Source organism: Scyliorhinus torazame, chromosome 16, assembly GCF_047496885.1.
Source record: "Scyliorhinus torazame isolate Kashiwa2021f chromosome 16, sScyTor2.1, whole genome shotgun sequence".
Lineage (NCBI taxonomy): Eukaryota > Metazoa > Chordata > Chondrichthyes > Carcharhiniformes > Scyliorhinidae > Scyliorhinus > Scyliorhinus torazame.
In genome coordinates this window covers 72,723,714-72,739,486 of record NC_092722.1, presented here as the reverse complement: position 1 = coordinate 72,739,486, position 15,773 = coordinate 72,723,714, and the positions used below count along the sequence as shown (strand labels likewise).

Sequence of the window (15,773 nt, the reverse complement as noted above, 5' to 3'; positions counted from 1 at the left end):
AGGGGGGGCGAAGGCATGGCTGGGCTAATGGTGGAAATGGGTGGGGTGGACCCTTGGAGGTTTCTGCACCCGAGGAAACGGGAGTACTCGTTTTTCTCAGCAGTCCATGAGGTATACTCGCGGATCGACTTTTTCGTGGTGGGGTAGGCTTTGCTGGCTGGGGTTAAGGGGTCGGAATACTCGGCAATTGCAGTGTCAGATCATGCTCCGCATTGGGTGGATATGGTGCTGGAGAAGGGGGTAGCGCAGAGACCAGGGTGGGAATTAGATGTGGGACTTTTGGGGGACCAAGTGTCCTGTGACAAAATTGAAAAGTTAATTAAGGAATATGTAGGTTTCAACTGTACGGGTGAGGTTTCAAAGGCAGTTGTCTGGGAGGCTCTAAAGGCGGTGGTGAGGGTTGAGGTGATTTCGTTTAAGGCCAGGATGGACATAGAGGAGAGGTTGGAGCGGCAGAGGGTAATAGATGAGATGTTGGAGGTAGATAGGAGTTATGCAGAAGATGGGGACCCAGCGAAGCTGGAAAAGAGGAAGGAACTACAGGCGAGCTTTGACCGGCTACCTACCAGGAAGGTGGTGCGCCAACTGAGACGAGCAAGGGGTGCAGTTTATGAACATGGAGATAAGGCCATGTTAGCAGGTCAGCTCCAGAGGGAAGCAGCGGCAAGGGAAATTGTTCAGGTGAGGGATAGGGCAGAGAAGTTGGTGGTGGCTCCGGATCTGATTAACAAGGTTTTTGAGGAATTTTATGAGAGGTTGTACAGGTCAGAGCCACCTGGGGGAGACCGTGAGATGCAGGAATTTCTCGATGGGTTGGAGTACCCGAGGCGAGGGGAGGGGGACAGGGCTACATTAGAAGGAGCGACAGTGGAGCAGGAGATAAAGGATGCGATTGGGTGGATGCAGTCGGGGAAGGTGGCAGGGCCGGATGGGTTTCCGGTGGAATATTATAAAAAATTCAAGGATAAGCTGGCACCCCTGATGGTGGGGATGTTTGAAGAGGCGATAGGGAAGGGGGTGTTGCCACAAACTTTAGGACAGGCATCGATTTCCCAGTTGCGAAAAAAGATAAGGATCCGACGGAGTGTGGGTCGTATAGGCACATATCGCTTCTGAATGTGGACGCAAAAGTATTGGCGAAGGTACTGGCTGGTAGGCTGGAGGAGTGCCTCCCGAAGGTGATAGGTGAAGATCAGACAGGGTTCGTGAGAGGGAGGCAGCTCTTTTCAAACGTTAGAAGGGTATTGAACGTCGTTGTGGCACCGGCAGAGGGGAAGGAAACAGGTGGTTGTGGAACTGGACGCTGAGGAGGCGTTTGACCGGGTAGAATGGGGATACGAGATGGCAGTTCTGGAGCGGTTTGGGATTGGACCAAGATTTGTGAACTGGGTAAAGCTACTATATAAGGAGCCGAGGGTGAGTGTCCGCACAAACAACATCAGCTCGAGATACCTTTCTCTCCACCGTGGGACGAGGCAGGGATGTCCTATGTCCCCCCTGCTGTTTGCACTTGCGATTGTGCCATTGGCCATCGCATTAAGAAGTTCAGGGGTGTGTAAAGGAATAGTGCGGGTGGGGGATAGAGCATAGGGTGTCCTTATATGCCGACAACTTGCTGTTATACGTGTCGGAACCGAGTGTGTCGATAGGGGGAATATTGGAGTTGCTTTGAGTGTTTGGGTCTTTCTCGGGGTACAAGCTGAATCTAGACAAGAGTGAGTATTTTGTGGTGTCTCGGCCGGGGGTGGGGGGAGGGGTGGGGGGGGCTTCCATTCTGTAGAGCAGGGACTCACTTTAGGTACCTGGGGGTGCAGGTTGCCCGGGAGTGGGGGGGCTCCGCAGGTACAACATTTCAAGTTTGGTGGGGAGAGTGAAAGCTGATCTGGCAAGGTGGGATGGTCTCCTTCTGTTGCTGGCGGGTCGGGTACAGTCGGTTAAAATGAACGTGCTGCCGCGATTTCTGTTTATTTTTCAATGCCTGCCGAATTTCCTGCCAGAGGATTTTTTCAGAGAGATTGAGGGAAGGATTACTTCGTTCATATGAGGAGGGAAGGTGGCCAGAGTTAGAAAGATGCTCCTACAGAGGGGAAGGCAGGCAGGGGGTTTGGGTCTTCCGAACCTGATGTATTGCTACTGGGCGGCGAATGTGGAGAAGGTGCGGAGCTGGGTCAGAGGGGTTGATTCCCAGTGGGTCAGAGTGGAGGAGAGTTTGTGCAGGGGGTCGGGACTGAAAGCACTAGCAACAGCGCCGCTCCCGATAGCCCCGGGGAAATACTCAGGGAGTCCGGGAATAATAGCTTCATTGAGAATTTGGAGGCAGTTTCGCCAACACTTCGGGTTGGGGGCAGGGTCAAAGGAAATGCCGATCCGGGGGAACCACAGATTTGAGCCAGGGAGGTGGGATGGAAATTTTCGGAAATGGGAGGAGAAGGGGATTAAGACACTGAAAGATTTGTTTCTTAGGGGTCGGTTTGCAGGATTGAAGCAGCTGGAAGCGAAGTAGGGGCTGGAGCAGGGGGAAATGTTTAGAAACATGCAGGTTTGAGATTTTGCCAGAAAGGAGATACAGAGCTTCCCGGTGGAGCCGGCCTCCACATTGCTGGAGGAGGTGCTGACGACAGGGGGACTGGAGAAGTGGGTAGTGCCAGCAGTTTACTGAGCTATTTTGGAAGAGGAGAAGGCACCACTGGAAGGGGTCAAAGCAAAGTGGGAGGAAGAGTTGGGAGAGGTTATAGAGGAGGGGTTCTGGTGTGAGGTGCTCTGGAGAGTGAATGCCTCCACCTCGTGCGCGAGGTTGGACTGATATACCTGAAAGTGGTATACAGAGCACACATCACGAGGGCGAGGATGAGCCGATTCTTTGAAGGAGTAGAAGATGTGTGTGAACGTTGCGGGGGAGGGGCCCGCTAATCACGTTCATATGTTTTGCTCCTGTCTAAAGCTAGAGGATGACTGGAAGGAGGTTTTTAGGGTAATTTCCAAGGTGGTGCACGTGAAACTGGACCCGGGCCCCCGGGTGGCCATATTCGGGGTGTCGGACCAGCCAGGATTGGAAACGGGTGTGGAGGCAGATATCGTAGCCTTCGCCTCGTTGATCACCCGAAGGAGGATCCTGATGGGTTGGAGAGCAGCCTCTCCACCCTGTGCCGTGGCGTGGCGGGGGGACCTGTTGGAATTCTTGACTCTTGAGAAGGTTAAGTTTGAACTGAGGGGAAGGATGAAGGGGTTCTACAATTCATGGGCATTATTCATCATGCACTTTCAACAACTGGATTACATCGAACATTAGTTGGGGGGGGTGGGTGGGAGGGTTGGGGGGAAGGAGCGGTGGGTGTTGATGGTGACTATGGGTGATTCCTGATTCCTTTTTGTCATTTGTTTATGTGAACATGCGGGCCAATGTTTGGGGTTTGGTGGGAGGATGGGATCGTTGTTATTGACATGGGGATTGACATATTTGTTACTGATTATTGTTGGTGGGTGTAAATTTGGGAGAAAATATGAAAAAGGAGAATAAAAAATATTTTTAAAAAAAATAATCTCCCTGCTCTCATATTCTCTGCCTTGGCGAATAAAGGCAAGTATCCCATATGTTAACAGACAGTTGGGATAACTCAAGGCGTGTTGGCTTCATTGCAAGAGGACTTGAGTACCAGAGCAAGAATGTCTTAGAGCTGCACAGGGCCTTGGAGAGACCACACCTGGAGTATTGTGTACAGTTTTGGTCTCCTCATCTAAGAAAGGATATACTTGCCAGAGAGGGAGAGCAGCGAAGATTCACCAGACTGATTGCTGAGATGGCATGAGTGCAGTATAAGGAGAGATTGGTTCGACTGGGTCTGTATTCACTGGAATTTAGAAGAATGAGAGGGGCTCTCATTCAAAGGTGCTGCCAGGGCTGGACATACAGGAGGCAAGGATGTTGTTTCCTCTGGCTGGAGGGGTCCAGAACAAGGGCTCACAATCTCAGAATACAGAGTCGGTCTTTTGGCACTGAGATGAGGACAAACGTGGGTAACTGTGGAATTCCCTATCACAGAAAGCTGTGGAGGCCCAATCATTGAATGTATTAGGATGGAATTAAATAGATTTATCTTATAAAGGATATGATTCCAGCCTGTAACTCACTGCCGGGTATCTGTTATTCTATACATAAACCATCCCGAACCCCTCTATTAGATTCCAGTCTGTAACTCACTCCCGGGTATCTGTTAATCTATATATAAGCCATCCCGAACCCTTCTATTAGATTCCAGTCTGTAACTCACTCCCGGGTATCTGTTAATCTAGATATAGAATCATAGAATCATAGAAGTTTACAGCATGGAAACAGCCCCTTCGGCCCAACCAGTCCATGCCGCCCAGTTTTTCCCATTAAGCTAGTCCCAGTTGCCCGCACTTGGCCCATAACCCTCTATACCCATCTTACCCATGTAACTATCTAAATGCTTTTTAAAAGACACAATTGTACCCGCCTCTACTACTACCTCTGGCAGCACATTCCAGACACTCACTACCCTCTGAGTGAAGAAATTGCCCCTCTGGGCCCTTCTGAATCTCTCCCCTCTCACCTTAAACCTATGCCCTCTAGTTTTAGACTCCCCTACCTTTGGGAAAAGATGTTGACTATCTACGCCCCTCATTATTTTATAGACCTCTATAAGATCACCCCTAAGCCTCCTACGCTCCAAGGAAAAAAGTCCCAGGGATATTAGGGCCAGTGCTGGTCAAGGTTTTTAATGAGGCAAGGGATAGAGGGGTGCTGCACCCGATGATGTTGCAGTAAACCACCCAGAACCATTCTATTAGGTTCCAGTCTGTAACTCACTCCCGGGTATCTGTTATTCCATATAGAAACCACCCCAAACCCCTCGATTAGATTCCAGTCTGTAACTCACTCCCGGGTATCTGGTATTCTAGATATAAACCACCCGAACCCCTCGTTTGGATTCCAGTCTGTAACTCACTCCCTGGTATCTGTTATTCTGTATATAAACCACCCAGAACCCCTCTATTAGGTTCCAGTCTGTAACTCACTCCCGGGTACCTGTTATTCTGTATATAAACCACCCTGAACCCCTCATTTAGATTCCAGTCTGTAACTCACTCCCGAGTATCTGTTATTCTATATATAAACCACCCCAAACCCCTCGATTAGATTCCAGTCTGTAACTCACTCCCGGGTATCTGTTATTCTATATATAAACCACCCAGAACCCCTCGATTAGATTCCAGTCTGTAACTCACTCCCGGGTATCTGTTATTCTATATATAGTACGAAGTCTTACAACACCAGGTTAAAGTCCAACTGGTTTGTTTCGATGTCACAAGCTTTCGGAGCGCTGCTCCTTCCTCAGGATTCACCTGAGGAAGGAGCAGCGCTCCGAAAGCTAGTGACATCGAAACAAACCTGTTGGACTTTAACCTGGTGTTGTAAGACTTCGTACTGTGCTCAACCCAGTCCAACGCCGGCATCTCCACATCATTCTATATATAAACCACCCCGAACCCCTCGATCAGATTCCAGTCTGTAACTCACTCCCGGGTATCTGTTATTCTATATATAAACCACCCCAAACCCCTCGATTAGATTCCAGTCTGTAACCCACTCCCGGGTATCTGTTATTCTATGTAGGTCGGCACGGTGTGACACAGTGGGTCACGCTGCTGCCTCACAGCTCTAGGGTCCCGGTTTCAATTCCTGCCTCAGGTGACTGTCTGTGTGGATTTTGCACTTTCTCCCCTCATCTTCATGGGTTTCCTCCCACAATCCAAAGATGTGCAGGTATAATAATACTCTTTATTAGTGTCACAAGTAGGCTTACATTAGCACTGCAATGAAGTTCCTGTGAAAATGATTGGTCATGCTAAATTGCCCCTTAGTGTCCAAAACGTTCGGTGGAGTCTTGGGCTTAAGCTTAAGTAGGGTGCTCTTTCCAAGGGTCAGGTGGAGACTCAATGAGCTGAATGGCCTTCTTCTACACTGGAGGAATACTATGATATATATATAAATGACACCAAAACCTTTGATTAGTTCCCAGCATGTAATAAGGATTGCGGCCTAGATATCTAGCCTTTGCTGTTTATTGCCATATTGTCAAGGAGGAAGCTGTCCACCAAACTGGGCCTTTACTCTGAGGTAATACCTTCGCCTTATTCATCACTCGGACACGCAGAGAAGGCGAGTTTAATGAGGTCACGGGGATACGACACTGAATAAAATAAGAAACTAAGTTTTATTGACATAAACGATATATGCACTATCCGGTAGACTCCAATAGGTTCCTTCTGTTCGGTGCCTTCATGGCCATTTTTATATACACTGGGTAATTGAGATACTCTGCCCCTAGCGGGAGAGCTCGTACTCCGAAAGGCACACAGGAAGGACAAGCATTCCCACCCCGTAAGTTCCATGCTGGATATTACAGCGAGCACACTTTCAATCACTTTTTGAGATTCTGATGTATCAAGAAGAAAACAGGATACTCAAGGTCAAAACTCGCAGCGAACAACAGGCAGTGAGCTAACCTACCGACAAAAACATCAACCCTTGCTTAGAACTCCGCAACATGTAATGGGGTCACATCACACAGGATGACCTCGAAAGATGTCAAAAAAAATAGGCCGCAAAGCCTGCCTGTGGTTGGTGCGGTTGCTAAGCAGCAAGATGGCAAGGCACATGATATACATCATCCGCAGTGACCTACATCCGAGAGATTGTGTTATCAAAGTTCCGTTCCCAGACCCAAGAAATGGGTAACAAACAGAGTAAAGCTCCCAGTGCACTGCCCATCAAACATTCCCAGGATATGTACAGCACGGGGTTAGATACAGAGTAAAGCTCCCTCAACACAATCCCCCATCAAACACTCCCAGGACAGATACAGCACAGGATTATATAATGAGTCAAGCTCCCTCTACGCTGTCCTCCATCAAACACTACCAGGACAGGTACAACACGGGTTTAGATACTGAGTAAAGCTCTCTCTACACTGTCCCCATCAAACACTCCCAGGACAGGGACAGCACGGGGTTAGATACAGAGTAAAGATCCCTCTACACTGTCCCCATCAAACACTCCCAGGACAGGTACAGCACGGGGTTAGATACAGAGTAAAGCTCCCTCTACACTGTCCCCATCAAACACTCCCAGGACATGTACAGCACGGGGTTAGATACAGAGTAAAGCTCCCTCTACACTCTCCCCATCAAACATTCCGAGGATAGGTACAGCACAGGGTTAGTAAAGTTCCCTCTCTCTCTCACACACACATAGGGCATGATTTAACGGAAGAAAAAACAGATTCCGTTCTGAGTGGGATAACAATCTAATTCAGTTGTTACGTTTTTAACACAAAGGGTAGTGGGTGCCTGGACCTCGCTGTTGGAGGAGGTGTTGGAAGCAGGTACAATAATAACTTTTAGGTGGGGTCTTGACAAACAGATGAATCGGATGCGAATAGAGGGATACGGACCCCGGAAATGTTGATGCTTTTGGGCGGGATTCTCCACAATCGGCGCGATGTCCGCCGACCGGCGCCAAAAATGGCGCGAATCAGTCCGGCATCGCGCCGCCCCAAAGGTGCGGAATCCTCCGCATCTTGAGGGGCCGAGCCCTCACCTTGAGTGGCTAGGCCCGCGCCAGACTGACTTCCGCCCCGCCAACTGGCGAGAAAGGCCTCTGGTGCCCCCCCAGCTGGCGCGGAAATGACTTTGCCGTGCGGCGCATGCGTGGGAGCGTCAGCGGCCTCTCACGGCATCACCGCGCATGCGCAGTGGAGGGGGGTCTCTTCCACCTCCGCCATAGTGGAGACCATGGCGAAGGCGGAAGGAAAAGAGTGCCCCACGGCACAGGCCCGCCCGCAGATCGGTTGGCCCCTATCGCGGGCCAGGCCACCGTGGGGGCACCCCCCGGGGCCAGATCGCCCCGCGCCCCCCCACCCCCAGGACCCCGGAGCCTGCCCACGCCGCCTTGTCCCGCCGTTCAAAAGGTGGTTTGATTCTCGCCGGCGGGACAGGCATTCCAGCAGCGGGACTTCGGCCCATCGCGGGCCGGAGAATCGCGGGGGGGGGGCCCGCCAATCGGCGCGATTCCCACCCCCGCCGAATATCCGGTGCCGGAGAATTCGGCAACCGGCGGGGGCGGGATTCACGCCCCCCCTCGGCGATTCTCCGACCCGGCGGGGGGGTCGGAGAATCCCGCCCTTTAGGTTCAACAGGCAGCATGGTCAGCGCAGGCTTGGAGGGCCGAAGGGCCCGTTCCTGTGCTGTACCTTTCTTTGTTCTTTGACACTCTGTAATTTACTTAGCATAATTTTTAAATGGCGCCCCGATCTCTCGACATTCTGACACAACCTCCAGGTCCTTCCCCAACTGACCTATAAGGGGGTCATCGAGTCCCCCGCACCCCACCTCACATGGGCAGGGCACCCACATCCTGATCCCTGACGCAACACAATACCAGATTGGCACTGTGGCACTGCCAATCTAGCACCCTGACAAGCCTGGCAGTGCCACCTGAGCACCCCAACAATGCCAAGGTGCCTGGGTGGCATCAGCAGTGCCAGGGTGCCATGCTGCGCAGATACCTCCGATCGCCTCGGAGACCCCCCCCCCAAGTGCTGTTCCACCTGGTGCCTGCTTGTGTGCGGACGAGTATTAAATGGCGCCTGGCTGGGGTCTCCTTGGCGATGTTGGTAGATCCCGGGAGCCGGTTCGATCTGGCGTTGGCAGAGTTAAATAAGTTTTGAAACTCACTGAACACTGCAAGTCTGGGTCCCGCCTATTGTGGGCGGGATCCGGATCACAACCTGGAACAACCATCGGGAATCCTGGGAGAGGCCTCTCGTGGGATCTACCAGCTGGGTCCTGTCCCGATTCCGGCAGGTCCTGGTCGCACCCATAATCTCTCTCCCTCCCCCACACAGTGGGACGAATTCTCAAATCGTTGCGATTCCCTGTTCCCACCGGCAGTGGGAACCTCCGATAGCAGGTTTCCTGGCGGTGTGGGAGGTTACAACGGGAAACCCCATTGACAAGCGGTGGGAAGATAGAATCACCCCGCCAGCGAACGGTGTGTCACCGAGAAACATGCGGCTGCGGGACCGGTGAGTCCGCCTAGTCTCTCTCACACACACAATCTCTCCCTCCTCCTCTCTCTCACACCCTCTCTCCCCCTGTCTCTCACACCCTCTCTCCCCTCTGTCTCTCACCCCCCCGCTCTCACACACACAATCTCTCTCCCCCTCTCACACCCTCTCTCCCCCTCTGTCTCTCACACCCTCTCTCCCCCTCTGTCTCTCACCCCCCCGCTCTCACACACACAATCTCTCTCCCCCTCTCTCTTTCTCCCCTCTCACACCCTCTCTCCCCCTCTGTCTCTCACCCCCCCGCTCTCTCACACACAATCTCTCTCCCCCTCTCTCTCTCTCCCCCCTCACACCCTCTCTCCCCCTGTCTCTCACACCCTCTCTCCCCCTCTGTCTCTCACCCCCCCGCTCTCTCACACACAATCTCTCTCCCCCTCTCTCTCTCTCCCCCCTCACACCCTCTCTCCCCCTCTCTCTCTCCCCCTCTGTCTCTCACACCCTCTCTCCCCCTGTTTCTCACACCCCCCTCTCTCATACGCACAATCTCTCTCCCCCTCTCTCACACCTCTCTCTCTCACACACTTTCTCACATTCTCTCTCACACATAATTTTGCCCGCTCTTTCTCTCTCTTGCTCTCTCTCTCTCTCGCCCTCTCTCTCTCTCGCCCTCCCTCTCACATTCTCTCTCCCCTCTCTCTCTCACACCCTCCCTCTCTCTCCCTCACATTCTCTCTCCCCCCCCCTCTCTCTCTCTCACATCCTCTCTCACCCCCTCTCTCTCACACCCTCCCTCATATTATCTCTCCCCCTCTCTCTCTCACACCCTCTCTCACACCCTCCCTCTGACACCCCCTCTCACACAATCTCTCTCCCCTCTCTCTCTCTTCCTCTCCCTCATACCCTCCCCCACACCTTCTCCCTCTCTCACACACACACCTTCTCTCCCCCTCTCTCTCTCCCCTCGCTCTCACACCTTCTATCCCTCTCCCCCTTGCTCACACCTTCTCTCTCCCTCTCTCTCACATCCTCTCTGTCACACTCTCTCCCACCCTCTCTTTCACACCTCTCCCTCACACTCTTTCTCTCATACACAATCTCTCTCTCCCCCTCTCACATAATTACTCTCTCTCCCACACACAGGGCGGGATTCTCCCGCAACTGGCCGGATGGCCCGACACCGGCACCAAGGGCGGCGCAAACTACTCCGGCGTCGGGCTGCCCCGAAGTTGCGGAAGCCTCTGCATTTCCGGGCGCCGGCGGGGTTGGCGCATGCGCGGAACCGCCAGCGTGTTCTGGTGCATGCGCAAAACTGGCAGCATGTTTCCTGCGCATGCGCAGGGGGATTCTTCTCTGCGCCGGCCATGGCGCTCCACTCCTTACAGAGGCCGGCGCGGAGGGAAAGAGTGCCCCCACGGCACAGGCCCGCCTGCAGATCGGTGGGCCCCGATCGGAGGCCAGGCCCCCATAGGAGGCCCCCACCGGGACCAGATCCTCCCCCCCCCCTCCCCCCCGAGGACTCCGGTAGCTGCCCCCCCAAGCCAGGTCCTGCCGGGATGGACCATGTCCATTTTACGCCGGCGGGACTGGCTGAAAACGGGTGGCTGCTCGGCCCATCGGAGCCCGGAGCCGCTGCCAACGCCCCATGATCCCCACCCGAAAACCGGCACCGGAGAATTCGACAGATGGCGGCGGAGCGGCGGGGTGGGATTCAACCCGCCCCCCCCCAGCGATTCCCCGACCCGGCGGGGGGGGTCGGAGCATCCCACCCACAATCTCTCAGCCTCTCTCTCACACCAAATGGAGGGAATTCTCCCAGCCCTGGGCCGGGACGTAGAAACCCGGCGAACAGCCGACCCCGCCCCGCGCCGGCACGCGATTCTCCGCAGAGAATCGGCGGCAGTGGCACCGGCGTGGTTGGCGTGGCGCCAACGTGATTGGCGCAGCGCCGGTCGCGGGCTGCTCTACGCGGCCGGCCTGCCGAATCTCCGGCCCGGAAAGGCCTCGCGGCCGTAAGAAAAGAATTCAGTCCCGCCGGCGGAGTTCTAACCTGCTCTGGGCCAGCGGGGCCTCGGCGTTGAAGGGTCAGGTGGCGACCTGTGGGGGTGGGGGGGGGGAGGGGGGAGGGTGCTCCGACCCCAGGGGGGCCTCCGATGTGGCCTGGCCCGCGATTGGGGCCCACCGATCGGCGGGCCGGCCTGGGTGGCTGGGGGCCTCCTTTCCTGAAGGAGGCCACTGCGCATGCGCAGATCCCGCGGCACACAGTTCGTGAACCACTCCAGCACTGTACTGGCCCCCTGTAGGGGCCAGAATTAGTCCTGGGAGCAGCCCATTCGCGCCATCGTAAACGCTCTGCTGCGGGATTGGAGAATCCCGCCGAATGTTTCTCTCTCTCACACACAATGGGCTGGAATATCCGATTCTGGGGCCATGTCCCCAGTCTGGCATGGGAACAGTGGCATTTTACGTCAGAAAAACTGGCGCAAAACGACCAGCGATTCCCCGTTTTGCTGGGGGCTAGCAGGACGGCAGCGCAGAGCACCCGGCTCTAACTGCCGATACGCCCTGGAGAATTGCCAGGTCCGTGGCCGCGCATGCGCACGGCGGTGGCTTGCAGTGGCCATGCCGTGCTACATGGTTGCCATTCGCGGACCTGGCACGCGAAATAGTTCCCACTGCAGCCGGCTCACGCGCCCTGGACCATCTCAGTGCCCCCAGTCCCGGACAATGTTCCCCCCCGGTCGGCCCTTCCCCGACTGTGGCGGCGCTGGACTGAGTCCACAGCTGCCATGCCGAGTTCCAGACGGATGAGACCATCAGAGACCCACGCCGTCTGGAACTCTGCCGGTCGGGGGCGGAGCATCGGGGGCGGGCCTCAGGCAATGTCCTGAGGCCATCGATACGTGGCGTGCGAGTACACCGCTTTGGAGGGGGCAGAGCATCGCAAAGGCGGCGCCGCTCCGATTCTGTCGTAAACCATCCCGGCGCAAACTGTGTGGCACGCCAACCTGCGCGTGCACGGTGGCCTCCCTCAACGTGCCGGCCCCGACGCAAAATAGTGCGGGAGTTCAGGGGCCGGCGCGTAAGAAAATAGGCCCGGGGAGCGAGAGGCTGGCCCACTGATCAGTGGGCCCCGATCGTGGGCCAAGCCCCATCGGAGGCCCCCCCCCCCGGAGTCGGGCCGCCCCCCCACAGGCCGCCCCCGACCCTGCGCGCAGAGTTCCCGTCGGCTGCGACCAGGTGTGGACGGCGCCGGTGGGTCTCTGCCTTTTTAGAGCGGACGCTCGGCACATCCGGGCCGGAGAATCGGCAGAAGGCCGCATCGAGCGCCCCGCGACACGCCAAACGCGCCGGCACCGATTCTCCGCTCCCCACACACACAATCTCTCCCCCTCACTCTCCTCTCTCACACACACAATCTCTCCCTCACTCTCCCACACACACAATCTCTCCCCCTCACTCTCTCCCACACACACGATCTCTCCCCCTCACTCTCTCCCACACACAATCTCTCCCCCTCACTCTCCTCTCCCACACACACAATCTCTCCCTCACTCTCCCACACACACAATCTCTCCCCCTCACTCTCTCCCACACACAATCTCTCCCCCTCACTCTCCTCTCCCACACACACAATCTCCCCCTCACTCTCTCCCACACACACGATCTCTCCCCCTCACTCTCTCCCACACACAATCTCTCCCCCTCACTCTCTCCCACACACACAATCTCTCCCCCTCACTCTCTCCCACACACAATCTCTCCCCCTCACTCTCCCACACACACAATCTCTCCCTCACTCTCCCACACACACAATCTCTCCCCCTCACTCTCTCCCACACACAATCTCTCCCCCTCACTCTCCTCTCCCACACACACAATCTCCCCCTCACTCTCTCCCACACACACGATCTCTCCCCCTCACTCTCTCCCACACACATTCTCTCCCCCTCACTCTCTCCCACACACACAATCTCTCCCCCTCACTCTCTCCCACACACAATCTCTCCCCCTCACTCTCCTCTCCCACACACACAATCTCTCCCTCACTCTCCCACACACACAATCTCTCCCTCACTCTCCCACACACACAATCTCTCCCTCACTCTCCCACACACACGATCTCTCCCTCACTCTCTCCCACACACACAATCTCTCCCTCACTCTGCCACACACACGATCTCTCCCTCACTCTCCTCTCCCACACACACAATCTCTCCCTCACTCTCCCACACACACAATCTCTCCCCCTCAGTCTCTCCCACACACACGATCTCTCCCTCACTCTCCCACACACACAATCTCTCCCCCTCACTCTCTCCCATACACACAATCTCTCCCTCACTCTCCCACACACACAATCTCTCCCTCACTCTCCCACACACACAATCTCTCCCTCACTCTCCTCTCCCACACACACAATCTCTCCCCCTCACTCTCCTCTCCCACACACACAATCTCTCCCTCACTCTCCCACACACACAATCTCTCCCTCACTCTCCCACACACACGATCTCTCCCTCACTCTCCTCTCCCACACACACAATCTCTCCTTCACTCTCCCACACACACGATCTCTCCCTCACTCTCCCACACACACGATCTCTCCCTCACTCTCCTCTCCCACACACACAATCTCTCCCTCACTCTCTCCCACACACACAATCTCTCCCTCACTCTGCCACACACACAATCTCTCCCTCACTCTCCCACACACACAATCTCTCCCTCACTCTCCTCTCCCACACACACAATCTCTCCCTCACTCTCTCCCACACACACAATCTCCCCCTCACTCTCTCCCACACACACAATCTCTCCCTCACTCTCCCACACACACAATCTCTCCCTCACTCTCCTCTCCCACACACACAATCTCTCCCTCACTCTCCCACACACACGATCTCTCCCTCACTCTCTCCCACACACACGATCTCTCCCTCACTCTCCTCTCCCACACACACAATCTCTCCCCCTCACTCTCTCCCACACACACGATCTCTCCCTCACTCTCCTCTCCCACACACACAATCTCTCCCTCACTCTCCCACACACACGATCTCTCCCTCACTCTCTCCCACACACACGATCTCTCCCTCACTCTCCTCTCCCACACACACAATCTCTCCCCCTCACTCTCTCCCACACACACGATCTCTCCCTCACTCTCCTCTCCCACACACACAATCTCTCCCTCACTCTCCCACACACACGATCTCTCCCTCACTCTCTCCCACACACACGATCTCTCCCTCACTCTCCTCTCCCACACACACAATCTCTCCCCCTCACTCTCTCCCACACACACAATCTCCCCCTCACTCTCTCCCACACACACAATCTCTCCCTCACTCTCACACACACACAATCTCTCCCCTCACTCTCTCCCACACACACAATCTCCCCCTCACTCTCTCCCACACACATGATCTCTCCCTCACTCTCCTCTCCCACACACACAATCTCTCCCCCTCACTCTCTCCCACACACACAATCTCTCCCCTCACTTTCTCCCACAAACACAATCTCTCCCTCACTCTCCTCTCCCACACACACAATCTCTCCCTCACTCTCCTCTCTCACACACACAATCTCTCCCTCACTCTCCTCTCTCACACACACAATCTCTCCCCTTCACTCTCTCCCACACACACGATCTCTCCCTCACTCTCCTCTCCCACACACACAATCTCTCCCCCTCACTCTCTCCCACACACACAATCTCTCCCCCTCACTTTCTCCCACAAACACAATCTCACCCTCAGTCTCCTCTCCCACACACTCAATCTCTCCCTCACTCTCCCACACACACGATCTCTCCCTCACTCTCCCACACACACGATCTCTCCCTCACTCTCCTCTCCCACACACACAATCTCTCCTTCACTCTCCCACACACACGATCTCTCCCTCACTCTCCCACACACACGATCTCTCCCTCACTCTCCTCTCCCACACACACAATCTCTCCCTCACTCTCTCCCACACACACAATCTCTCCCTCACTCTCCCACACACACAATCTCTCCCTCACTCTCCCACACACACAATCTCTCCCTCACTCTCCTCTCCCACACACACAATCTCTCCCTCACTCTCTCCCACACACACAATCTCCCCCTCACTCTCTCCCACACACACAATCTCTCCCTCACTCTCCCACACACACAATCTCTCCCTCACTCTCCTCTCCCACACACACAATCTCTCCCTCACTCTCCCACACACACGATCTCTCCCTCACTCTCTCCCACACACACGATCTCTCCCTCACTCTCCTCTCCCACACACACAATCTCTCCCCCTCACTCTCTCCCACACACACGATCTCTCCCTCACTCTCCTCTCCCACACACACAATCTCTCCCTCACTCTCCCACACACACGATCTCTCCCTCACTCTCTCCCACACACACGATCTCTCCCTCACTCTCCTCTCCCACACACACAATCTCTCCCCCTCACTCTCTCCCACACACACGATCTCTCCCTCACTCTCCTCTCCCACACACACAATCTCTCCCTCACTCTCCCACACACACGATCTCTCCCTCACTCTCTCCCACACACACGATCTCTCCCTCACTCTCCTCTCCCACACACACAATCTCTCCCCCTCACTCTCTCCCACACACACAATCTCCCCCTCACTCTCTCCCACACACACAATCTCTCCCTCACTCTCAC

At 55.1% G+C, this 15,773-nt stretch overlaps 1 protein-coding gene across 3 annotated transcripts in view; it reads right to left on the bottom strand.

Annotated features, from left to right (window-relative positions):
• The window catches only part of LOC140392871 (uncharacterized), a 46,007-nt gene that overhangs the window by 27,150 nt on the left and 3,084 nt on the right, over nt 1-15,773 (bottom strand). The window contains exon 1 of one of the 3 annotated variants that reach the window (XM_072478612.1): nt 8,758-8,872. The exons of 1 other annotated variant lie outside the window; for it this stretch is intronic. In XM_072478612.1, the coding sequence (XP_072334713.1) occupies nt 8,758-8,823 (66 nt within the window). In that variant the 5' untranslated portion in view covers nt 8,824-8,872. Of the gene's footprint in view, nt 1-8,757; nt 8,873-15,773 lie in introns of those variants that run through there. One more of the 3 variants, XM_072478614.1, reaches the window with a different exon arrangement.